Below are 27882 nucleotides of genomic sequence, written 5' to 3' on the forward strand. Positions count from 1 at the left end.
CAACTCAGTGGGTTCCATGCTAGAATAACTAGTACAAGTCAGGGGCCACACACCCCCCTATTTAACATCTCTTAAAACAGGCAGCCCTAACGTATGATGGTAGATTTGCACAGATGGATTCATTTACCAACATGAATATTAAATTGAACCAATAGTATTAGCTGTAGCGATCAGTAAACGCCTTTATTTTTACTTCCATCCAAAGGCAACTGACTCCTGCACTGGTGCAATTGATGTAAAACCTGCCTCAGAGAGCATATCTAAATAGATAAATCACAGCATTCTGATTGATACTAGCACTTTGTACAGCTCTTTGTAGAGCATTTGCTATAATGCTAGAGACTATACGAAATTTCCTGGTGATTGATGATGAAAGCTATTAGAATATCCAATGCATTCACTCATTTTTGTTCCTAAATGGCAGCCATAGCTCGGTTTACTTCAGGAATCTTTAATCGTTGAGTCTGTAGCATTGAACGGACCTCTGCACCTACTATACTCCTGCAGCTGTTGTGTAAGGATGAACAAGAGTATTAAAAACACATTACAAAGGTTTTACTCAGAAGCAGATTAAATTGTAGGTTCTAGAGATAGTACAATAGGTTTAACTACTAAAAAAAGGAAGTCTTGAAAATAAATTAGTATTTTGCAATGTCTATGGGAGGCGAACTTCCCGTAATTCAGAACTTTCTGGATAACAGGATTCCAGATAACAGGTCCCATACCTGTAATTAGCAACCACAGATAGGCTCTTATGAACTTTTGTGAGCAGCATTGCAAAAAAAATAAGGACAATGCCAGTTCTGAGAAATTAAGTTTACGTTATAGAGCTTTTGAGCAACAATTTCATTTTTGTTACTATTTGCTGTGCATGTTGTTAGCAACTGTAGCCAAAGGGGAAGGCTCAGTTATATATAAACTATTTTTGGTGTTGTGCAAGTTTTATTCCTTGTGTAAATGCAGAGTTTATAAAGCAGAGGATGAAGAATAAAAACATGTATTCCGTTTTCCAAAGGTTGGTTTTAATAAGGAACCAGTATAAATTTGCCAAAAGGCAACAGCAATGGAAACCAATGTAAAGTGAGAGTAATGTATATTAGCATAATAATACTCTATGAGAAGGAGGAGGAGAAAGGGAGCTCCCTTTGACTATTTACATGATATTTGATATGGACTGTTTCATCTAAGTAGTAGAAAAACTATGAGGAGCAAATCATTTCCATTGAGAGGTGATCTCTCTACCTGTCCCACCATCCATCTTATCAATTAACCTCCTTCCCATTCACCACACTAGAAAATAATTTACAGAAGAGAAAATAATCTCTATATCAGTGATCCCCAACCAGTGGCTCTCAAGCTTACTAACCCCTTGGATGTTGCTCCCAGTGGCCTCAAAGCAGGTGCATAAAAAGCAGCTTTACTGCCAAAAAGAGCCTCCTGTAGGTTGCAAGTCTACAGAGTGGCAATCAAATAGCCAATCACAGCCCATAATTGGCATCCACAGGAACTTTTTTCATGCTTGTGTTGCTCTCCAACTTTTTTTTACATTTTAATTTTTTTCTTAAATGTGGCTCATGTGTAAAAAAGTTTGGGGATCCCTGCATATATATAATAAGGAAATGTAAGAAAATCAGTTGCTCACCACCTTGTAATCAGCAGGAGTTTGAATTCACTGCCTTCTCTAATGTAAACACTGGGAACAGGTTTGTTACACAAGGGCCTACCAGTGGCCTGATGATCAGTTTAGTTGGAATGAAGCAAATTGTACGAAACAGCCAGATTAATAAAACATCTAATTCTTAATCAGCACCACACTAACTTTCAATCATGTTGCTGAAGCCTTTCTGCTTCATTTGTGAACACTGCAGGGCAATTTGAAACTTACTCTGTTTTTAAACATCACAAGAATGTCTCTCAACTGACTGTATTAGGCAAAATATGAGGGCAAAAATAACATTACAAGTGCAAAACTCCGGCTATAATACTATGAGACCTCTAGGGCAGAACGCTTCCACGAAGAGAAATGAAAGATTTATGTTATTTTAATAATATTTGCTGCTCATGCATATCATAATGCAAATCCATTTGTGCAACAGAGATGAAATATTGAATGATAATATAAGGTTCAGCTGTCAGCGGTTTGGAAAGACCAGAGAGGCAGCTGGACGTATTAGTTCACCATCTGGAACATAATGACATGTGATAAAAGAATATTATTCAATCAATTATATTTATATCAAGTAAATAGGCACTAACATACTTTGGGAAGAATTGCTGAGAGATAGATCACAAACGTTCACGTAATGAAAAGCAAAATGATTTGGACAACTTGATGACATACATACATATACATATAATTAGAAAACAGTGACTGCAAACTAAAAAAAGAAGCAGAAAATATAAGTTATGGATGGATCTGGAAATCAAAATACTGGATAGGAGGACACATCAAACTGTAAAATATGAAGCACGGACATACTTATTTCTGTGCTTATTACAAAAACGTAATATGCCTTTATTTGAGTTGATGGGCAAATAAAATGTGGGGGATGGGGGCAAGTGAGAGACAATCTTAAAGGCAGACTGTGCAGGCTGTTATATGTAGCTTATGGAGTTAGTTGAAGCAAGACTGATAGACTAAACCGGATGCTCTTGGTGAAACTGCAATTCAAATAATTTTAAACTTGTTTTTTTGCTGACATTATACATTACTTTCAGTAAGGAAATCAGGTGCATAAATTAGAGATTGTTTTATTTTGAGCTTCAGGCCCCCAGTTTAAAGGCCTTGTTTAAAGCCATTCTGCCATTGAGGTTCGCAAAGGTAAGAAATTCATCCATTATGAAGAAATAGTTTTAAATGAACCCTTGGATTTCACATCTGTGTCTGCTTTCTTGTAAAGACTGAAGAGATAAATAGTGCCTTAAAAATAGGTTTACAAGACTTACCAAGTACTGGAAAAGGCCCAGGTGCACCATCCTGAGCCTTCATATAGGGGAATGGATTCCAATGTATTGATGAAAAGCAGGCACTCAAAAACCAAACAGGAGTGTAAAAATCAATAATCTATTTAGGGGCTCATAAAAGTAACTTTTTGTAAAGCTTGCCATGCTTATTATCCAAGGTCCGATACTGAAGTTGAATGCCCCTGATTTCTTCAAATTTTTACAATGAGTTTGGGGCCCAAGCTTTCTAGTATTGCTCTATTACGCCCCTTGCCCAACAGACAAACAATCTAACATCTTGTCAGGACTGCCAGAAGTACCCGACGGCGCTGTTTACATTCCCGGCGGTCACAGTGAAGATCCAAGATGGCGACGCCCATGCTGAACACATGGCTGCAGCGTCGCTGCATGATGATGTCATCACTGGTGCCGGGATCTCGTCATAAAAGGGTGCCCAAAACATTGTGACGGCGCCCAAGAATAGGATTCAATTCACTACTGATCCTGGGTTCCTGTACTGCCTGTTTTCCAGCCTTGATTCCTGCTCCAGCCTTGATTCCTGCTCCAGCCTTGATTCCTGCTCCAGCCTTGATTCCTGCTCCCAGCCTTGATTCCTGCTCCCAGCCCTGATTCCTGCTCCCAGCCCTGATTCCTGCTCCCAGCCCTGATTCCTGCTCCCAGCCCTGATTCCTGCTCCCAGCCCTGATTCCTGCTCCCAGCCCTGCTGATTCCTGCTCCCAGCCCTGCTGATTCCTGCTCCCAGCCCTGATTCCTGCTCCCAGCCCTGATTCCTGCTCCCAGCCCTGATTCCTGCTGCCTGTCTGTGATTCCTATTACCTGCCTGTGTTATTGAACTTTGCTTCGACTTTTGCATCTGATCTGCCTGCCCTCGTTAACTCCTGCCTGTGACCACTACTACTGATTCTGCTTAACCCTTCGGATACCGCGGCCTTGCTCCCACTAGAGGGCTTCCTCCTTGATCCAGACCCCTGACACATCCTGCCCTTCCTTGCCGTAAAAAAGTTGTACATTTGAAATACTTTATGAATAGTCTGTACACATTCTCCATTATTTATTACACAAGGAATACTTTTCACTGGTTGTTTATGGTTCAATTTTAATTGAATTATGGAACTATCACAATTTGAAATTGTGGCATTTACTCTTTGTGAGCCTCCTTCCCAAGACAGACAAATCCATATTTTAGACAGGTGAAATAGATTAATACTGTAGATCAGTGATCCCCAACCAGTAGCTCGTGAGCAACATGTTGCTCTCCAACCCCTTGGATGTTGCTCCCAGTGGCCTCAAAGCAGGAGCTTATTTTTGAATTCCAGGCTTGGAGGCAAGTTTTGGTTGTATAAAATCAGGTGTACTGCCAAACAGAGTCTCAATGTAGGTTGACAATCCACATAGGGGCTACCAAATGGCCAATCACAGCACTTATTTGGCACCACAAGAACATTTTTCATGCTAGTGTTGCTCCCCAACTCCTTTTACGTCTGAATGTTGCTCATGGGTTCAAAAGGTTGGGGATCCCTGCTGTAGATGTACAAAGCCTAAATCCAATGGAGTTCAGCAGAGAAATCCCTTTTGGAGAAGCAGAACAACACACTAATGAGTGTGACTTCTTTGTCATCACAGACAGCTCTTGTTCTACGCAGAAAATGAATAGAAACCACAAATTCTTTGGGAAAACCAATATTTGTAATTAAAAATCAAACAAATATTCATAAGGTTTCGTGTGACAGAAGTTGCCACGAAGGTCTCTGGTGTAATTGCTTTTTTTTTTTTCTTGAATATGTTCTGCGACGTGATGATAAATCTGTAGTCTATCCAAGGCGCAAGAAAAATTACAGTGACTTTTCATTATGCTGAAGAAACAGGGCACATCTATCATCTGCTTGTCTGTGCTTTGGTTTTAATTACGAGGCTTCACTCAAGAATGCGAATTCAAGTCATAAACCTCTGAAGAAAGTGGGTTTTAATTTTCAGAACAGCAGTTAAATGCTTGGCTTCAATACAGCAGATTTGCTATAAATATAACATGTTTTCTCATCATAAATAACACAAACACAAGGTACTCAAAAATTGTCTTGGCTAAGAATACCACTACATTTAAGTGTATGTCCGGGTTATGATAACATGGTAATTTATTGCTCAGCTCTGCACTACAAATGTCCTTAAAGTGCAGCTATCATGAAATAACATGTGTCCCTGTAAATCATTTTGTCACTTATATTTTTTAATTAAAACATGTGTCAACATTTACTAAAGAGTTGAAAGGAAATACAAGCAGAACATGGATCATCATGATTCAATAACAATTATAATATTCATGAGTGTCATTATGTTTTATTTGTACTTAGAATATTACCAGCACCTTCCCAGTTTTACCACTGTAATTTAAAATGATGTACACGTATGGGACCTGTTATCCAAAAAGCTCAGTTTTTTCTGGATAATGGATCTTTCTGTAATTTGGATCTTCATACCTTAAGTCTACTAGAAAATCATGTAAACAGTAAATAAATCCAATAGGCGAGCTTTGCTTCCAGTGAGGATTAATTATATTTTTAAAAATTCAGATAATATGGGAGACAGCCTTGCGGTAATTTTGAGCTTTCTGGATAAGGGGTTTCCAGATAACATGTACAGGTATAGGATCCATTACCTGGAAAGGCATTGTCCAGAAAGTCCTGAATTAGGAGAAGGCTGTCTTCCATACACTCCATTTTAATTAAAGGGATAGTTACACTTTCCAGATTTTAGCATAATTGAATTCTTCATCAAAATATGCCTATATGTCCTTTGTATGTAAATTGGACATAGGTCACTTCTCCTTTAAGAGAGTATCGGACTTCAACATGTTCTTATGGTCCCTTGAGCTCGTGAAGCCAGAAGTTAAAGGAGAACTAAAGCTTAACTAAAGAAGTAGCTAGAAATGTTGTACACTATGTTTTGGACTTCTGTACCAGCCCAAGGCAACTACAACCGTTTAGCAGTAAAGATCTGTGTCTCCAAAGATGCCCCAGTAGCTCCCCATCTTCTTTTCTCCTGATTCACCGCACATGCTCCGTGGCTGCTGTCACTTACTGAGCTTGGGGACCAATTCACAATATACAGTACACATAGAATAAAAATGTCACAATATAAGGCTGATTAGTAATTAATACAGATAATTACTACATGGCAGCACACAAACCAGTGCAACTAGCATCAGAATTTAATAATTAGCCCTGTAGCATCAGCTTATATTACAGGCCAACCTCATTTTCTGCTTGATAATTAGTGACGACCCCTAAGCTTTGCTTCTCAACAGCTGCTCAGAGCCCACTGAGCATGTGAGTGTCACAGACACTTTCCAAGATGGTGACCCCCTGTGACAAATTTGAAGTCCTGAATCATTGCTGCTATTGACAAGCTGAAACTTTAGGCTGGTGCCATAAGTTCTTTATATAAAATATGGCATTTTTAGCCATATTCATTTTTAATGTTTAGTTCTCTTTTAAATGCTTGACTGGCAGCACAGTTAAATTGTGTTATGGACTTATACTCTTATCACAGTGCTGCTGCTTCCTTTCATATTCAGGTATGTGACTATACAATAAACAGAATGATCTGTGCCAGGACTGCTTGCAAGATTAACCTTTTAACCCCCGAGCTGGAGTAGATCTTTAGTGCAGGAAAAGTCAAGCAGGCAGGAAAGGGACACGCATATACCGTATAACCTAGCAGGGGCCAAGGTATTTTGGCACCCTAGGCAAGGTGCCCCCGAGCCTTAACAGGGCCATTCTGGCCATGAGGCAAGGTAAGAATCTTGCCTTAGGCAGCACAGAGAGGCCAGTTACCAGGAGCGACAAAAAGCCACCACTGTTAACTTTAAGAGTCGAATTTCCATTTTTTAAAATGGAAATTCGGCTCTGCTAGTGCAGCGAGCACAATATCACTCACTGAACTAGCAATGTGGCCCCTCCTCGACCCGCTCCAACAGGCGGCAGCAGGCCCTGAAACATGCCTGAGCCTTACAGAGCATTTGTTTTTTAGGTGGGGTTAGTGACCTCCATTTGAAAGCTGGAAAGAGTCATAAGAAGGCAGCAAATAATTTAAAAAAAAGGCCAGTTGAAAAGTTGCTTAGAATTAGCCATTCTATAAAATACTAACTTGAAAGTATAAAGTATAAAGAACCAGATTTTGGATAGAAAGGTCCCATACCAATCCCCAAATTTGGCCGATATCAAAGTACTTCTTTAACACCAACTCATTTTAATCTTTGGAATATGCTTTCAAATGTGACGAATTCACACAAATAAATGATCTGTTTATTTTGGTACCCACAGCATCCAACAGCATCACAACTCATGGTTGACGACTTTGCTGTTCCACACACTCAATAAAAGTTCATTCATGACTTATAAGCTGCAAAAATGTTCTGCAACAATTGTCTGGCTCAATATATGAACAATGCACACCAGAAAAGTATTTAAAAAGTTTAAAAAAAAACAAATTTGCCATTTGAAGTTCTTTATGTCGTATATATTTTGTTGTTTGGTCAGTTAAAGGTCATAAGGCATATAATACTTCCAAAACTAGCTAGCTGTTTTTCGCTTAAACATTGGCATTAGTCAGTTTGAAAGCAATGTTTGTTTAATACTTTCATTAACAAACTCTCCAAAGAACTACATTTCTCTGCTATTAGTCTCTTGCGTATATCTGCCATTTCTTCTCCATCTACTGCCAGCTTTTTCCAAAAGAATATTGTCAACCTGTCCCTCCACACTAACTGTACTAATCAACAGTGGCGTAACTACCGGGGGAGCAGTGGGTGCAATTGCACCAGGGTCCACTCCCCCTCGGGGCAACCGGAGATCGCGCCGCAGCACAGTGGTCCCGCCGGAGATTACGGCAGTAAGTTATCCGCGCGTCTAGAGGGGGGGTGGGTGAATGTCCAGTGCCGGGGCCTGGAAGACTTTAGTTAAGTTAGTGCTAATCAATATTATACTGTGGAATACTCACTTGATACCCCCCTTGCATTGGATTATTATCCCTCTGCACTCTGTCTTCTACCCACAAAACTCTACAAACTTGAAACTATTCAGCTTCTGTGCTCTTTCCTGTTTCTCTTCTTACCTTTACAGTTGAACTTAACAGTGCAGCAAACAGAGCAGATGTTAAATATGCCCCTCCTGAGTGTGCTTCCTGACTTGAAGCTTTACCAGCAACTAATGCAACTACCCCTAAAAGACAATCCGCATCACTAACTTTGAATACAAATGCAAGAGCACTAGGGGGCAAAAAAATAACCTATTTTTTTGCATTTTGTAGCCTGTGCTGCACTAATTAAATGCCCCCCTAATAAATCAATAAATCATTGTAATTCAGACTTTGAGAAGCATACATGTAAGATCAACGGGAACAATCTCCTGGTAGTCACAGATATCTTTACTTCTGGTAAGGCCTGGGCCAAAAAATGGCTTCTATATTTACTAGGACTGTCCAAACTATGGGTCAGTGGGTCATGGACACTACCTCTCAACAACAGTTGAAGAGCCACAGGTGAAGCAGTCCTCTCCCAGTCTGTATTGTGCCCTCTTGACTGCAGTTTATACTTGGAAATAAACTAAAAACCTACATTTGTACTTCCAATATATATATATATATATATATATATATATATATATATATATATATATATATATATATATATATATGGTATGTGGTTGTTCTTTTACGATATATGATGCCGTGAGTGCTTTCTACGAGTGGAATGTATATAATGAACATGCAGTATGTAATATTGAGAGCAAATGCTTGGCTTGTATTGAAGTTGATGCACAAGTGCTTGATGTTTCACTTCTGTGCATGTGCCGTGTATGCTGTAATATTTACATTTCTACCTATTTATATAAATAATTAGATACAGCTATATAAAAGCCTTGTGTGAAGCAGGGTCCCAAAATGCTGCTGCAATAGGAATAAGATTTCTCTTCTTCAATTTAGCCAGACGTGTCATATAAAAGTAAAGAGTAATAAACAAACAGGATGTTTGATTGTTCTCTCGTCTGCTCAGTGACTAAGCTTGACCTAAATAGGTTTCTAAATGAAGTATATGATCCCTAGTACACTATGTGGGATTTTCTTCTTAAAGCAGGTTATTTATGTGACATTTGCAGCTTGTGGGTTGTATCCTTGTCCATCTTTTTGATGTCTTAGAAGCTCAGTCAGTATTAAACATTATTTTCCCATGTGGAAAAGTGCACTTTATTTCATTGCCTATTTGCAGTTGCATTAGCTTTATAACTGCATATTGAGAATATCAGTGTCTGCCTCTCTGAGCTTTAAGATGTTACGTGGGAACGCCAATAAATTGAAATGTGGAAACTGGAGGGGTGGCTCTGGTGGAATGCCAATTTATGGGTTCTTTGAACAATAAATTAAGGAGAATACATAGATTCATCCACATATGGGGGACTGACGATAATATTCTTTTATATATCTGAAGCATTAGAATAAATTGCTCCCTGTACTAAAAAAGAGGTCATATGCAAGAGAACTGGTATGGCAGAATGGCTTTCTATTTGTAAGGCAATCCCATACACCAGCATTTGGCTCCTGTGGAGCTTCTACAGGACATATTGCAAGTGGCCTGCTTGCTTTCCAGTTTGTAGTGAAACCAAGCGTTAACTGCCCATTTACATGATATTTACTTACAGAGCACATTCAAATTCTTTATTTTAAAATTCTTTATTTATTTATTTAAAAATACACATTTATTATGCAAACATTGCTTCTCAGGTATATAAATGGATATGAAGTTTGCACTAGATGAATTAGAATGTAAAAATATTCATTTAACTCCATTTGTGTTTTCATCTTGTCTGACACTTTCATAGTGATTACAGACACTTGCAGAGTGCAGAAACATCCAGATATTCTTAGATACATTAACAAATATAACATGCACACATTTCCAATTGTAGCCTATGTCATTTGCATATCTTCAGCTGTTTAATGACTGGTACAAGTTACAAATGCACAGGACTATATACTCTAGATCAATGGTCCCCAACCAGTAGCTCGCGAGCAACATGTTGCTCTCCAACCCCTTGGATGTTGCTCCCAGTGGCCTCAAAGCAGGAGCTTATTTTTGAATTCCAGGCTTGGAGGCAAGTTTTGGTTGTATAAAAACCAGGTGTACTGCTAAACAGAGTCTCCTGTAGGCTGCCAGTCCATATAGGGGCTACCAAACAGCCAATCAAAGGCCTTATTTGACATCCCCGTGGACTTTCTCATGCTTGTGTTGCTCTCCAACTCTTTTTACATTTAAATGTGGCTCACGAGTAAAAAAGGTTGGAGACCCCTGCTCTAGATGTTTAGAAATACAGCAAAAGAGTGAGAAAAAGGTAAGGTGAGAGAAAGACTGGAAAGGAGAGAAAAGAAGGTGAGACCGAATGGGAAAATGGTAAAGAAAGGAAAATATGGGATAAAAGGAAAGAAAAGGGTGGATAAAAAGAGAGGGGGATGGGTAGAAAGGAGAATAGACATATGGGAAAAGTACAAGCAAATAGCTAAATGGAAGACATAGAAGGGTAAGAAGGGAAAAAATTACAGAAGAAAAGGGAGGAATGCAGTAGAGAGCATGAAAAAAAATTACAATGGTTCCATATGTAAAAATATGGGACATGTATAGGTTTATGGGCCTTAGCCTTGGGCCCCTAGCAATTTCCCTGTGCACAATGCTTTTTTTATTATGCTTTTTTATAAAGAGAATGTTATAAAAAGCACCATGCTCTGATGTGCTGAAACCTATGCAAGAAGGAGCACTCACAACACTTTTCATTCATTTGCAACACTTTGCACTCTGATATAACCTCTGCAATAGTGTTAGGCATATTCCATAAACATCCATAATTAAAGGGATGCGCTGGCAACATTCTGCTGATACAGTGCATTAAACATATAAAGTATTCCTATTTAGTCCTAGAGTTTGTATATTTTACATGAATTTGGTTTTAAAGAGACAACCTGGCAACCCAATTTCATGCATGGCGCATTCTCCTGTATTAATAATGCATGGTGCAGGGTTATGCTGAAATATATGCACATATCTATTAGGCATATTTCAGAACTTTCTCATTAAAACATTTGCTTTTATGATCATGTAATATGCTCCAAGATTTTTCACTGACTTCACACAAACTCACTGATATAAACATTATGCTTTAGGAATTAAAATGCTTACTCTGACTATATATTGCAACGGTTAGAGCAATTCCACAAGTTTAATGTGCAATATAAAAATCTCCAATCAGCAGCAAGTAATTACTGGTCACCTGTTGGAAAGCAAAACCTCTGATAGTTTTCTGTGCATTGCTAGATGTGCTGCAAACTTTGTGACTTTCATTACATAACCTCATTACAGTCTTGGCCAAGTGTGATCCCAGCTGTTATCTTTCCTTATGTTCATTCCGTTCTATTTTATACCACGAGGGGTTGTCTCATTTTTCACAGTTCCCAGTGCGACTACACTTTTCACTCCATCTACACTATTAAATAACTACTATTTTTCTGCTTGCCATTTTATTTTCTGGCAAACCAGGCTATAATCAATACGGCTCAATATACTTTCACTCATATCTTCATAGTGATTTTTGAAGCAAAGACTGATCTTTCCCCTCGCTCAGTTCAAAAATCCATGAAACGAACAGGAAAATCAATAATACCATAAACACTTTCCTTGCAGTATTCAGTAACAGATTTTGGAGCAACACACAAATTTACTGTATGTCAATAATAGATTACATAATATGAAAAATGCCTTGTGGTTGTAAGGAACATCCAGCCAAACTCAGCACAGAAATTATCATATAAATGGTCCTTTTTAGAGTCGTCTCCCTGCTACACAAAACTGAATGGTTTTTCTGCCCCAAATCTTTATGCCCTTCCCCCAGTCACTGCATCACCTTTCATCTCAACAGACTTTTTCCAGATTAAATCTGTGTTGTGAAGCCTTTGAAAATATTACAGCTCTCAGTAATCATTTCAGCTCAACACATAGCAGGGCTCCTTTATAAAGATTACATTTTCCAGCACATTCACTATGCCAACTGTACTTTTGCTCTCTGTATATAACTATTCTGCTACCAAATCGGATTGATGCAGCTTATTTTGTTCTGGTCGTCTCAACAAATCGTTTTTAAGGGTAAAGGATTTGCTGGCCAGACACCAGCTATCAAACCAGTGTAAGTCCAAGAGTTTATCAGAAAAATGCATGGAAATTTCCTGGTGTAGTGGACTGGTGGTTCTGTACTGGATCTCTGATATATATAGATGGAGAACAATTAAGGTTTAGGTGTCCTTAGCTTCCATAAATAGAGGAAACTGCTATATATCAGTATAAGAAATACAAAAGTGCCAAGAAAGAGAAGGACTCAGGGAATTTCACTTCCATATACAGCTTGTGAAACTTCAAGGTTATCCTTATATTTTTACTGGGGCACATACATTTTTTATAATACGTAAGTTCTGATGAGTAACACAAGCCTCATCACAAAACACAAGTTAAAAAGTATGACATCACTAAGTACTATTTACAGAATATAGTAAATAATGTACAAACAAATTACATAATAAGCGCCATTTATAATGATATCATATACGGGATATTTATGCCTCTTGTATTATAAATTTTCATAAAAGATACTTAGCGATCTCTCTTGATTAATTGAAACTTGTGTGTTGTAAAACCAAAGAAGTGGTGGATGCTCAACCAGAAATCCCCTTCCTTGCATGGGGACAAAGGTCAGCATAGACAAAATCCAGAAGCACACAAAAAATAATTGCTGCCTGTAAACAGGTCATTTATTTACTTCATAAGTATTCACAAACAAGACTTGTTTGTGAATGCTTATGGGCTAAACAATCACCTATTTTCACGCAGCAATTATTTTTGGTGTGCTTCTGGAATTTGTCTAAACTATTTCTTTCCAGTGACAAACTATTAGGCATAGTGCAAAAACATCATAAAAATGTGATGCATCTCCTAATGCGAGCAAGAGCAAATCCTTCCTGGTACTGAGGCCTGAAGCACATTACTTTTTAAAACAGCATGACCACTTTGAGGTCCAACCGCATCAAAATGTAATTAACGTTTTCTCCTACAGTCAGCAGTTGATATTCATCTCCGTCTCACATGTGTAAACTACTGCTGTGCAAAATATATCGATGTTTTATATATATAAATAGTAATGATAAAAGTACAAAGAACATACAGTACAATATTCAGATATAATACACAAAAGCCATGAATATCTTGTAAATTATTATAAACGGTGAGTTCTGATGGCATCAGTTATAAACGGTGAGTTCTGATGTCATTTCTGTCACATGACTCACTGAAACTTGTGTATTATAATAAATAAAGTTCCCCCAGTTGCAAAATATGAAGATATTAGACATTACCTCGGAGTTCCATGACCTGTATAAAAATATATGGCCATGAAACTCCTCGGTAACTTATAATATCCTCATAATTTACAAGAGGGGGTACTTTAATCACTGTATACAATATTCTGTAAGCATCTTGTTGGAGCAGAACATGATCCAACATGATTTATCAGGGCTCTCTGGTCCAGTAGAGTTTGTTAAGTGCTAATAGCCATATTAGTGGTCATTTATAAGCAAGAAAAGGACATTTTGCTGGGTATGTTGTATGGTTAAGTATGGTTACATTCATGGAATTTTGTTCTACCAACATGTAAAAAAAAAAGATTATTATGCTTTCTCAAGATCAAAAGGCCCAACCAAGGAGCTAATGAATTGTATTTGAGAATGTTAACTACACACCACCATGCCATTCAGTTAGCTAGCTTCATGCGTAGATAACGCCATTGCACAGGTTAGGATAGGGATAAATGAATGAAAAACATGTGAACCAGCAATAAAGTGTTCAACTTAATGAGGACATTTGCCTTCAAACGACTTTTAATATGATGTAGACGGCAGTATTTGTATGGCATTTGCAATTAGTTGTTATTTTTCTTATTTGTGGTGGCTTTTGGATGCTTTACTTGTTTTATTTTAAAACTTTCAGGCCAGGTTTACTGACCCTTTCAACTATTCAACATTTTCATTCGCAATCTGAAAAAAATGCAGAACAGGAACTAATAATTTATATAAATAAATAATGAAGACCACGTGAAAAGTTGTTAAGAATATACTAAACATACTACAGTAAATGCTTGCTTTAAAGTACCAGCCACTGAATAACCAAAAAAACTTTTGGAATAGGGGTCATTAGTCGAAGTAGTAGAATGTCTATGTCTCAAGCTGCTATCTATTATCAAATTACACATTGATCCTTATGAGTGGTCAGTTTAAGGACCAAGAAGGTGGAGAGATGGTCAGAGAATTCACTTAAGAATGATTCTAATGATAATTTATTCAGGTTAACATGATATTGACCCAGTCTTACTTGTTCACATACAGTTACAGCTTGTCTGTACATGGTTTCAATTGTTGGATTTCTGACAATCTTCCTGCAGAACTGTGTCTTTCAGACAATCATGTTTCATAACTTTCTCCTGTGTTTAGCAGTTGCTTGTTCTGTTGTTCAAAGCCAACGTACCACCCACACACAGTTCAAAAGCCAAACCTCCACCTCAGCACCCTGGACAGTGCCTAGGAGAGTGCTGTGCAAGCAAAAAGTAACATTTATTTCTTTAGATACTTCACTACACAAAATTACAGTCTTACCAGGTACAAACTTCTGCCATTAGTTTGCAGGTCTCAGCACCCATTAAAGGCTCTGTGACACTGCAAGTGCCACCAAATACATCAAGGAATCCACAGAAACCAAATTATGATTATTGTAGGCAAATGTTTTGTTTTAACAAAGGTGTAGGTTACCAAAACATTGGTAAGTTGACCCATTCTACCAAGATATATTGAAATTTCTCATTATTTAGCACCTTACTGGGCCCTCTACACTCCTGGGGCCCCTGCAACTGTAGGGTTTGATTTCTCTGTAGTGCTGCCCCTGCCAATGTTTAAGCAGTACAGCAATGAACTTCCATAGGTGATGTGTGTGTTTTTTCATTAGATTAATCAGTGCTAACGAGGTTACTTTTAAGGGTTCTGAATAGAAGGGTTTTGGGCACAGGTTGTGACACATGCATAATCCTAGGAGATTGCTATGCAAGTAAAGGGTCACTTTGATGAGATAAATGCATTTCTTTAGATATCCCAATAAACAAATTTACATTTTTATCTGGTGCAAACTTCTGACATTAGGTTGCAGGCCTCAGCATTCAATTCAATGTGGTTCTGCAAGTGCAAAAAAATTAACCAAATTATATAGCCTTATACGTTTGTTTCACACAAAGTTTGATACTGGCCCTATTACTACCAGGGGAACAAATGAATTGGTTTTATAAAGGTTATATAATTTGGTTCATTATTGATTGGAAAACCAAAGTTCCCTGGTAGTCAGGGTATTGTTTTCACCCTTTTTTTAAGTGAATTTAAGTGCCAAAAAATGCATCAAGGCATTTCATAGAAGCCACATTATAACTGTTGCAGACCAATGTTTCTCAGTTTTCTCTTACCAAAAACAAAATATAGGTTTTACGGTGTCATGATGCCATAAATATTTCAAGAAAAATATCCTCAAAAACATGCTGGAGTATGTTCCACACTACAACAAAAAGAGCAATGATGGAACTTATTTACTATTGTCAGCATATCCTTTCAGTAGTTTTTCTACAGACTAACCATTAAGTCAAATAAAAGGTACGACTCGGTGCTAAGCAACAACTTACACTGAATCCACTTAGAAAGCAATAATCGACACAGCTTTCCAAAAAAAGACAAAACAAGGGCAGTCTCAAATATAGAACATTCACGTTCAGAGGAAAACTGTAGCTGAAGCTCCTGTGCCGCTATTATGTGAAAGAGCTTTTTGTTGTAAAATTGGTTCCAGAGTTTTCATCCACTTGGACATCTTATGATACCTGAAGGTTTTAAACAACTAAGTAGCAACAGCAGTCTGTTACAAGAAGAGTTATTTATATGTTGCCGGTGAGAGCAGCAAATTCAGCTCACAAGGGCAAACCTTCACTGGCTGTAGACATTTTCATCCACAATACCAACTGTGTTTTACAATAGCTTTACAACAGCATTAAAACTATACCTGTTCTCAAACTAAAAAAGAGAATATATCTCCTTCATAGATATTTGTGTGCTCCTTACAACAGGAGGACCAATATGTCAACCTAATAAATTTGTACTTTTCTTTTTTATTACGCCATGAATACTCCTGTATCCTGATACATTTATATTTATACACACATACTAATGAAGAACTGTTTAAGTGTCTCTCACTGTTTCACTGCAAATTGTTAACCCCCAAAAGTATTTCATAAGCATAAGTATCTTTCTCTTTGGGACCATAGGAACTGCTAGAAGGATGCATTACAAATGTTTTCCTTGATAAACCTTAAAATGAAAATGATGGGATACTTTCTATTTCAGTCATTGTGGTTGCCCAGAATTCAGAGTTAAAGGGAGAGGGGGTGCCCCTAGTCAATGAAAGAACCCAACCTGGGCCCCCACTAGCAGCTGTTGAACTATGCTTCACAACTAGGGTTGCCACCTGGCCAGTAAAAATTATGGTTGATTCCAATGTTATTAATCGGGAAAAAAGATAAATATATAGGAATGCCGGTATTTTTTTCTAGAAAAGGTGGCAACCCTATTCACAACGCTCCCTGAATCCTCTAACTGAAGTCACACTTTTTGCTGCTTTCCATTTAAAACAAATTTGTGTTACATTGGTGCAATCAGTTCATTTTGATGCTGTGCATGCCTCATTCTGCCTGTCTCTAAATTCCCTGTGACAGATGCTTATCACTGAGGATGGGATCCAATGATGGGGCAAGGTGATGCATAGATCTAAATTTATGTCACTGCCATGGATTCACCACTTGTGTCATAAATGATTTCTTCCCACCCCTCAACTCTCAGCGGGTATTTTACATAAATAGATATGGTCACATTAGGTATAAAATCACAGTATGTATGAGCACACTGTGCTCAGGCAAGCCTGGGTAGGTCACAAAAGTCACATTTAATAACATAATCCACCTTTCAAACCTTGCATTTTATCAATGTAACACCCCATCTCACAATATTCTGCGCATTTCAGCTAGATTGACCATTGAAGGCTTTCTCCTAAGCACAACGCAAGCTTCGATACTTAATGCACAAATCATGTCACCTGAGATACACTGGATTAAATGGCTCCAAGTAACAATAAGGCAGCAGAATACCTGTAAGCCAAGCACTCTCAGTACAGTAGATGTGCATTTCTGCAGAGCCTGTGTCAGCTGTGAAATAGCATTACTATCTGCAGTTTCACTCTTTCCTCCACTGCGAGCTGAGAAACAAGAACAAATGAAAGCCAAACATTGTAATTCAGTCTCCTCCAAGGCTTTCTGCCTCAGAGCAAAGTGATAGCTTCTTTCTCAGGAAGCACCTCTATTAAATCTACCTATGGATCTTCCACTGACAGCTAAAGCAAACAGCAGCCAGGTCCCACTGGGCACCCTGACATTCTTCATTCAATTAGTAGAAAAGACAAGGCAAAAAAACAAGAGCACCAAGCATCACTGGAAAATCCCCAAAGTGTCTTGCTTAGGAAAGGAAATACATTACCAGTCGCATATTGAAATTCCTGGGCAACCTGGAGGGATGCAGAAGCCGGGAGCTGGAATGCTTTCTATTGCTTGGGACCACTGGGCTTGATGCCTGGCTGCTTTGTACCAGGTGATTCAGAGATAACAACACTAGAACTGGAGCACATTCAAGGCATTAGAGAGTGCAGGGGGGAAAAGCGCCCATGCAGAGCTAAATAAGGCACTCCTTGGCACTTCTACAGCTCCACACTAAGCACTGTGATAGCAGGAGAGTAATGAGTGAGCTGCTGCTGCTGCTGCCGCTGGTACTGCTGGTGCTGAGAAGGAGACAGCTGGGTTATATATTCACACTGCTGCTGAGCCTACCACTTGCTTTGCAAAACTAAGCAGCTCTGTTCTCATCTTAACCTCTTCATTACCAGTCTGCAAATCACAACAAGCTCAGCTCATTAGGCAAATCCCACCAACAGTGATCAGTCTTTCTCTGTGTGTAGGCTTTAATAATGCATTATCCCATACATTATACCAGGTTGCTCTGTAGACCACAGATATACCAGCCAAACTGTACATCTGTGCCTAAACTACAGTTCATAGTTTCCTCTCTCAAGGCAGCCATTTCCAAAATATAGGAGGAGGTAACAATATAGAGTTTTAAGGATAATATAGCACCACTTTAGCATTGCTAGTGCTCCCTATTAGTTATTAAAGAGCACGTGCAATTATATATATGCCATTTGTATTCTTGCCAACTGACTTAGATGCAGGATTTTTCAGTGCCCACTAACCTCATGATAATTTGTCTGATTTGTCGGATTGCACTAAAATTGGTCGTTAGGAACAGAAAAAGCTTAAAGGAGAAGAAAACCCAAAAGTGAAAAAAAACCCTACCCCCCCTACCCTACATAGACGCAGCCAGCCTAAGTGTTACCCTGGGCAAATGCCTCTAACTTTTTACTTACCACTCGATGCAGATTCAGGAATCAGAGTTCACAGACACCATTTTCTGCCACGTCGGTATTCTTCTGAATGTGACCGGCGGTTCGGCAATTTTCGTGACTTCCGGCACATGCACAGTTGTCGTGAAAAATTGCTCCAACTGCGCATGCGCCGCTCCGCTGGTCTCATTCTGAAGATTGCCGAAGAGAAGAAGATGGCGCCCTTGAACTCCGCTGGACAAAATCTACCTCTGCTAAGACTGGGGGAGGAGGGAGCGGGGGTCTATGTAGTGTAGGGGGTAGGGATTTTTTAACGTTTGGGTTTGCTTCTCCTTTAATGGATTGGTAGCACAGAAAATAATCCAAATGCCCTGATACTTTCTGCCTAAATGATGAATTAGTGCTCAGCTAAAGGAAATGTAAAACCTAGAAACAAAGTCATGTCAATTTGAGTGCTTTCATGATCACTTTTACAATTTCTGAAATTTTGAAGATGGGAGTTTTTATGCTGCTAATGTAATGAATTTCAAATAGCAGCACCACCTGCTGTTCATTTCGGCTGACTGCCCATAGTAGACAAAAATGTGTTAGTGAAAAAGAGCAAAGATGACTTTTCTTTGCTTACTAACTTAATTTTCTAAAAACAGTAAGATTACAAGACTTTCCTCTTCTCACTGACTCAATTTTCAGTTTTAATTCATTGTAAAATCAATGTTTAACTGCTAATATCTTGAAAACTATGCAAACAATAATTTTATATTAATTTGTTTCAGGGTCTTACATTTCCTTTAATACACAAAAGGAAATTCATATGTTGACTCAAAACTTTCAGATGAATTGCCTTTGAGACAGACATATGAGCAGCAGCAGTAGCCATATCATGTTGGAGTTCTGGAATTTCAAGCATAGGCACATGGAGGCAGATCATGCCCGCTAATATTATATGGACAGATTCCATTCAGACATGCAGTTCTATTGAAGAAAGCATAGACCAGGATAAATGATCATCAGCCAAATCAGCTTAATCAGTCCAGTTCTCCTTCACTTGATCCAGTCCAATGGGTAATCTTCATATTTGCCACTTTACAGCAAGGTTTCCCTGTCACCTTACAGATGAAGGCTAGGACATTGTCAAGTGCAAATGGGATTGACTGATGTGAAGGGTTTATAGTAACAGGTAGATAGAAATTTCAATGCGACCTTACAGCTGAGTGACAGGGAGTCACAACAGTTTCCAAGCCACCTTACAGCTGTGACATTGGAAACATATAAGTTGTGGTTATACAATGATGTACCTACTGTAGATTCCAAATACATATATATATATATATATATATATATATAATACACAAAAGCCGTGAATATCTTGTAAATTATATCCTTATAAACGGTGAGTAGTGATGTCATCAGTTATAAACGGTGAGTAGTGATGTAATTTCTGTCACATGACTCACTAAAATTTGTGTATTATAATTAATAAAGTACCCCCAGTTGTAAAATATGAGGATATTATAAGTTACCTCGGAGTTCCATGAAACTCCTCGGTAACTTATAATATCCATATATTTTACAAGAGGGGGTACTTTATTCACTATATATATATATATATATATACATATATATATATATATATATATATATATATATAGTGAGTGGGTCCCTAAGCTCAGTAAGTGACAGCAGCAAAGAGCAAATGCAGTGAATCAGCAGAAAAGAAGATACGGGAGCTGCTGGGGCATCTTTGGGGCTCTGACCTTGGTTGCCTTGCGCTGGTATAGAAGACCAAAACACAATGTACAGCATTTCTACCCTACTTCTTTGTAAAGCTTTAGTCTTCCCTAAACTCTAAAATATGATATTCTACCTGTGCTAAATAGTGGGGTGTGCTGTGGGAGTGTTTTTATTCTGCAGATATAAACCCACATAATACATTCCAGTTTTTTGAAGTTTAGTTCTTACTGTTTCAGTCCTGTTCACATAATGCCATCCAATTAAATGTAAAAAAAAATAACCCAGAAATCCAATGTGGATTGTTCCACTGAAATCAGAGAATGTGGGATTGGGATTTTCATTTACTCCCACATAATGTCCTACCCCTTCCCTAAAGTAATTGGCAGTGGTGGGATATCACATGTTAGGCTTCACAGACGGCCCAGGAAGCAAATGAACATTGTTGTTTTTCTGTATATGGTTCTGAGCCAATAAATCATGTCTCCTCTACTATAAGGCAGTGCTCTGTGATAATATTTTTACATATGTGATAACTGGCCTCAGGTAGGTTGTGGCCCAACATTTCGTATGCCTGTTGGTGAAATGGTTGTCTGTCAGGTTAAAGGAACACCAAAAAATGAAAGTGTTTCAAAGTAAATAAAATATCATGTAGTGTTGACCTGCACTAGTAAAACTGATCTGTTTGCTTCAGAAACTCTACTATAATTCATATAAACAAGCTGCTGTGTAGCAAAGGCGGAAACTGAAAAAGGCTATATGGCAAAGGATAAATAGTGGATAACAGATAACACCATTATGTTCTACAGAGCTTATCTGCTATCTGCTGTGAAACTTGAGCCTTTTCTCCTTTGATTGGCTGCCCCCATGGCTACACAGCAGCTTATTTATATACATAATAGTGTTTCTGAAGCAAACACAGCCGTTTTACCAGTGCAGGGCAATACCACATTATATTTGTATTACTTAAAAACACTTTCATTTTTTGAATTACTGTTCCTTTAAGAACTCTATGCTCATGTGGCTCCTATTGACCCCACAGCAGAACTGGTATGGGCAAATATAGGAAAACTGAAAGTTCCCCTGACAGACAAGAGGATACTAAGCACGAGATAAAGCCTGGATGGAACGCATGCACGCTCTTAAATTAGATAACAAGATGGGTCAATTGGCTGTTATCTGCCATCAAATCCTATGTTTCTGTGTGAGTGCGTAGAATGTTTAATTGACTCGTAGGTGCAGTAAAACACATATGGAATTCTAATTCAATTTATGTATGGAGGAAGTGGGCAGAGTAACAGCCACGTGCTCTAAAATGTGTCTCAATGTGTTGCAGGACCTTGATTGGTCTAATGTGTTTATATAGTTGCTTTCTTCCTGTATTTGCGATGGGTTATAAATACTGTAATAGATACATGTATGAATCATGCACAGAAGCAGTTTTTCATATAAAACTTGCTTTTTTAATATTGTCTTCTGTTCTTTACATCTGGGGTCACTGTTCCTTATATCACGCTTTGCCTTTAGGTTATACAGCCCCACAGAAACACAGTATAAAATGATTTGTAGTGCAGGTATGGGACTTGTTACCCAGAATACTCTGGACCTGGGGGTTTCCAGGTAATGAATCTTTCTGTAATTTGGATCTTCATACTGTAAATTCACTAGAAAATCATGTAAATGTTAAATAAACCCAATAGGCTGGTTTTGCTTGCAATAAGGATTAATTATATCTAAGTTTGGATCAATGTTCCTTCTAAGCTTGCTAACAAATGTTGAGGCCAGCGCACACAGCAAATTCTGGTGCGCACAAAGAATTTTGTGTGGAAACACAAAATGTTCCATTTATTCTGACCTGAGTGAGTGCACAGTTTTTTTAAAAATAATATGCGTGCAAGAAGAAATTAGAGAGAGGACCAAGTATAAGGTACTGTTTCTTATTACAGAGAAAAGGGAAATTATTTTAACTAATAAATGCAACCTGCTGATTTGCTGCCATGGGTGATTAGACCAGTAGCAAACTTTGCACCTTTTATTACAGTTCCTCTTTAAAAGAGAAGCAAACCCTAAAGTTAAAAAACATCACATTTTGCAGCAGGGCTGTTTTTTCTTTGTTTAAATATGTGCAATACATGACACAAAGGCTGCTATAATTAGCCAAGCAGCCAGGACAAAAGGGACAAAGAACACATTCTAATTATAGAAGTCTTGCTCTTACAACTGCTTAATCTAGATTTTAAAAATAGTGGACAAGGAGAGCTTTGGATACACTGCATGAAGGGGACGTTGGACTGGCAATGGAAAAATGACAGCAGACTGGCAGTTAATATTTATATGAAAGAGAATGGATGATTAAGAGCTGACAGAGAAGTGGATAATTTGAACTAGCTGTAGAACTAGAGTAATTATTATTTCTATCACCAAATCTAGAGCTGTTCTTTGCCTACTATGAATGCTTAAGATTATGAAATGGGGTGGACTTAAAAATGTGGGATTAGATGAAAGAGAAAGATGAAAGCGATAAGAGATATGTGATGAATGTACAGTAAATTACACGTGTATGATCAGGAATATAACATGGGTGAGCTAGGCTTTTGGTGCTTGGCTGACATGTGCCATGGGGTGAAACACATTAAAGGAATCCAAGTCTACATAAGACCCTGCTCTTCAGGATGGTTAGCATTAATGACTATATAAACTGCACAAGTCAAATAGGTATCTAGCAATTATCAATTTGTCTTCAATAAGTCCTTGAGTATCTTAAATCCAATTTTATGAGCGGCCACGTGAAGATTTGCATTTATAGAAAAATTCATTTCATGCAAGTTGAGCAGCGCTATTCAGAAATGCTGTTCAAGTGTCATTAATGTCTGGATTCTATTAGTTCTAGAAAAACAGGCAGAGGCAATTGGTATATAGAAGCACACAGGTAGAAGTGTACATAGTATATCACCTAAAGTCTTTTTTGACAATACTGACTTAGCCATGTTTCTATACATTATTCCACTCAAATATTTGTGGAGAATACAGAGATAAAACAATTATTACATGTTTGAGTATGTAAGATTGGGTATGTTCCATAGGTATAGTGTGTACATTATAGGGCTCATTTTTAAAAGCAACCACAAGGGCACAAGTACAACATCGTTCCCTCTTTTGGGCATTCTTTAAAGCTGTTCACATACGGTAGGCACTTGTCTTGTGCCAAACCTCCAGTGAACAAAAGGTTTCTGAATAGGATACAGGGTACAAAATATAAGGAACATGGGTGCAGGAGAGCCTTAGAATTAAAGAGGTAGTTCAGCTTTAAATGAACTTTTAGTATGATGTAGAGAGTGATATTCTGAGGCAATTTGTTTTCACTTTTTTGTGCTTAGCTTTTTATTCAGCAGCTCTCCAGTTTGTAATTTCAAACAATTTGCTAGTGACCAAATTACCATGGAGGTAAACTGGGCAGGATTCCCCAAGATTGATGCAGCAATTGGCCAAAAAAGTACCTGCTCACTTTAATTTAAAATACTATGACAAACAAATCTTAAGTGTAATTCCTTCAGATGCTTTTCTGAACTATTTTAAGTTCAGATAGCAGTGTCTAAACCCCATTGTCAAGATGAATGCCTGCCCTGATGTTTTTAAACCGGCAAATTATATTCACAGCTCTCTTATTTAATCCTTTTTATGAGGATTTTGCACTGACCCTTATTGCTCAGTCTCTTTTTTAATGTCATTACTAAGTCCATTCCAAGGTATTTATGTACCATTTAATGAGCAAAGGAAATTGCATATCTACTGCTTCTTCCTTGTCATTTTTCTTCAGTGAATCTAAATGTACAAGAAAGACTGTGCTCCTCATTTATTACTCAGCTACACTTTTACAGTATCTGCCATCCCTGTGCAGATTTGCTCACCTATAAGGGTGGTTACATTACACACGCTAAGATTCTGGGGAGATTAGTCGCCCAGCGACAAATTGCCTCTTCTTTGGGCGACTCATCTCCCCTAAAGGCATTTAGGGGAGATGAGTCACCTGAAGAAGAGGCAATTTGTTACTCGGCGACTAATCTCCCCAGAATCTTAGTGTATGTCAGCACCCTAAGGAGATCAACTCTGTTGCACTGGGAGGAAACTTTGGGTGACTTCGGAAAACAAAGCTCTCCGCAGGGGCGTAACTACAGAGGAAGTAGACCCTGCGGCTGCAGGGGGGCCCAGGAGGTATAGGGGCCCCATGAGGCCCTAATTAATGGGCAATTTCAATATATATTGGTAAAAAAGGGCAACATGTGGTTATGTTGGGGGCCATAAAATGAATTTGCTGTGGGGCCCAGTAACATCTAGTTACGCCACTGGCTCTCCGAGTGCCATCCCGCCGGCGATATACATTCTAGCCAACGGGAAGGCATTTAGGGGAGATTAATTGCCCGAAGAAGAGGCAATTTGTAACTGGACGACTAATCTCCCCAAAATCCCCAGCGTATGTCACCACCCTAAGGAGAGCTACTCTGTTGAATCCTTCCAGTGTATTTGAGATAGCAAATGTTTTATAAAACAATGCAGACTGATTAAAGCTATTCATCTTGACTTACTTATAATTTGCCTTGATAACGGTACAACTTGAACAAAGTTAACAGGACACAGGTCCTAAAAATAGCTGTACAACATAAACACTGCTGGGAAGTCATAGAAAGATCCCATGTCCATAAATCCCCAGGTCCCAAGCATTCTGCATAACAGGTCCCATACCTGTACTGGAAAACTAGAAGATTTGTAGCAGAAGTCTATAGGATCAAAGAGGAGTTTAACAGAAAGTTAGTAGGAATGAGTGTGCTGCGGGTGGACTGTTGGTGAATTGTTTTGGGAAATAAATGAAATTGAAGGGAGGTGAGGGGTGTTTACCTAACAGTGAAGTAGAAGTGATCAGCGCATTAATATACTGTACAAAAATCTGTTTCTATGCAAATATAAGTGCTAAAAAAGTATACAGATTTCATAACTAGATGAGATCTCCTATTTTGCACTTGTTATGCAACATTCTTAAATTGCCTGGCTTGTTCGTTTTAAATAAGTCAGTCCAATTATCAGACAGGATGCCATTTTAATTAGCCTAATAAAAACAGATCCAGCAGGGATCACAGTAATAGCTGCCATGAGAAAGAAACAAATACTATACGTGAATGTGTAGTAAGCCAGAAAGACTGGGTAAGCAGAATTGTCTCTCAGTAACATATAAAAACATGCAAACACACAAGGGCACCTTGTCCCTTATAATATATTTATTTTCAGAATGTAATTATCTACATACTTTATATGCCCCAAGATCTATATAAAAACATCATAAATATTCTTTCAGAGTGGGGGATAACGGTTGAAGAACAAGATACAGGAATTCATTTTTATGGGTGATGAGAACTTTATATTGGAAACAGAAGCAGTTGCTTCTTGATTTATGCAATATGATGGAAATCTGATTTGATCACACATGCTGACATTGTATAAAGCAGAGGTCTTTTTTTATCAACCCACCTCCCCTGTTTTGTAAGGTCTATTCTCAAGTCAGGGCTCCCCCTTATCTCTTTACAAGATTACAGATAGGGATATATAGCATGAACAGATGGCTGTTACAGCTTCTCTCCTACAGCTCCACATGCAAATTAGTAAATAAACAGACCCAGCTTTAATGGAACAGTAACACCAAAAAATTAAAGTGTTTTAAAGTTGCCCTGCACTGGTACAAATCATCCGTTTTCTTCAGAAACACTATTATAGTTCATATAAACAAGCTGCTGTGTAGCAATGGTGGAAATTGAAAAAAGGCTATATGGCACAGGTTAACTAATGGATAACAGATAACACCATTATGTTCTACAGAGCTTATCTGCTGTGTAACCTGAGCCTTTTCTCCTTTGAATGGCTGCCCCCATTGCTACACAGCAGCGTATGTATATAAACAATAGTCGTGTTTCTGAAACAAACACAGCAGTTTTACCAGTGCAGGGCAACACTGCATTATATTTTTATTGCTTGGAAACACTTTAATTTTTTGATGTTACTGTTCCTTTAACTCTTAAGAGGCTCATATTTCCACTGATATAAGACCAATAGAGGAGCAGCACTACGGTTTCACTGGTGTACAGATATAGGATGAAACATCCACACCATGAAAACCAATGGCCCCATCAGTGAACACCAGCAGCTGCAGAGCTGATTAATGGCTAAACGTTATCAGAAAAAATAACATTACACAGGATGTGATGGAATCCATTTTTCCATAAATAAAGCTAGGTTTTTCCAACAAACATACTGGATTCAAAACTGGCCTCTAATTGATCATGATAGAGTATTGTCAGGTCAAATGTGAGCTCTTTTGCCCCAAAGTCATATTATTATTATTTAATAAATAATGGTTATACAGGTATGGGATCCATTGTCTGGAATCTGGTTATCCAGAAAGCTCCAAATTAAGGAAAGGACATCTCCTATAGACTCCATTTTATCTAAATAGTCAAAATTTTTATAAATGATTTCCCTTTTTTTCTGTAATAATAAAACAGTACATTGTACTTGATCCAAACTAAGATATAATTAATCTTTATTGGAAGCAAAACTAGGCTATTGAGTTTATTATGTCTACATGACTTTCTATTAGATAAAAGGTATGAAGTTCTAAATTACAGAAAGATCTGTTATCCGGAAAACCCCAGGTCCCGCGTATTCACTAAGATTCGTAGTTGCGCTCAGGGGAAGCGTAAGGTTGCGAAGTTGCACTAGCGTTAATTCACCAACCAAAGCGAAGTTACACTAGCGATGCTTAATTTGCATACGGCACCAAATTGAAGTTACAATGGAGGTATATGTAGCATCACTCAAGCCTGGGAAACCTTCAAAACAGCAAATAAAATATTTATTTTGCCCTACACATGTGCCCACTGTATAGTTAAGTTGCCATGAGTTAGGAAATGTAGGGGGGAAGGAGGGGAGCCCCAAAAAAATTTTCAATCTTTTTCAGCCTGTCACCCATAAAAAAAGAAAAAACGCCAGCGTTTTTTGGAACTTTTTTTTTCTGCTTAACAGAAGCCAAAGCATTCTGGCAAAATCTTTAGCTACGGTCTTATATATCATCCTGGTATAACATCAGCAGCAGCCTCCAAAATAACAGAAAAAGAAGAGGAAGAAAAGAAATGCAGCCCTGAATGCACAATTTGCATTATTTTCATACTAAACTGGAACTTTCTGACCAAGAAAAAAAAGCCCTCCTTTATCCAAAACCAAAGATCAATATTTCAAAGCTATATACTTTTTACTTGAAACAATACTGCTTCTGAATGCCAAGTGGAAGAACAAGGCTGTCTGTCTCTGCTCAAAGCTAAAGCCAACACAAACTCTCCTGTCTCCTGGGAGCTAATTAGTATTGTTCTGCTTCCTAGGATATTAGAAATCTCCAGATACATTGTAATTTTTTTAGCAAAATAAAAACTACATTCTAAGCAATGCTCAGAACTAAACAATTTGGGAAATGATGCATGCTGCTCTTAAAATTTAAACAAAATATACACATAAATACATCAATAGCTGTGAGTTTGCATCAT

The 27882-nt window shown here is 38.2% G+C and overlaps 1 protein-coding gene across 1 annotated transcript in view; it reads right to left on the reverse strand.

Annotated features, from left to right (window-relative positions):
• schip1.S (schwannomin interacting protein 1 S homeolog) overlaps positions 1–17912 on the reverse strand; it is a 212173-nt gene extending 194261 nt beyond the window's left edge. Inside the window, exon 1 of the mRNA XM_018264559.2 lies at positions 17656–17912. Coding sequence (XP_018120048.2) covers positions 17656–17664 — 9 coding nt within the window. The 5' untranslated portion in view covers positions 17665–17912. The remainder of the gene's footprint in view (positions 1–17655) is intronic.
• Between the last annotated feature and the right edge of the window lie 9970 nt (positions 17913–27882).

Source organism: Xenopus laevis, chromosome 5S (assembly GCF_017654675.1).
Source record: "Xenopus laevis strain J_2021 chromosome 5S, Xenopus_laevis_v10.1, whole genome shotgun sequence".
Taxonomy (NCBI): Eukaryota; Metazoa; Chordata; class Amphibia; order Anura; family Pipidae; genus Xenopus; species Xenopus laevis.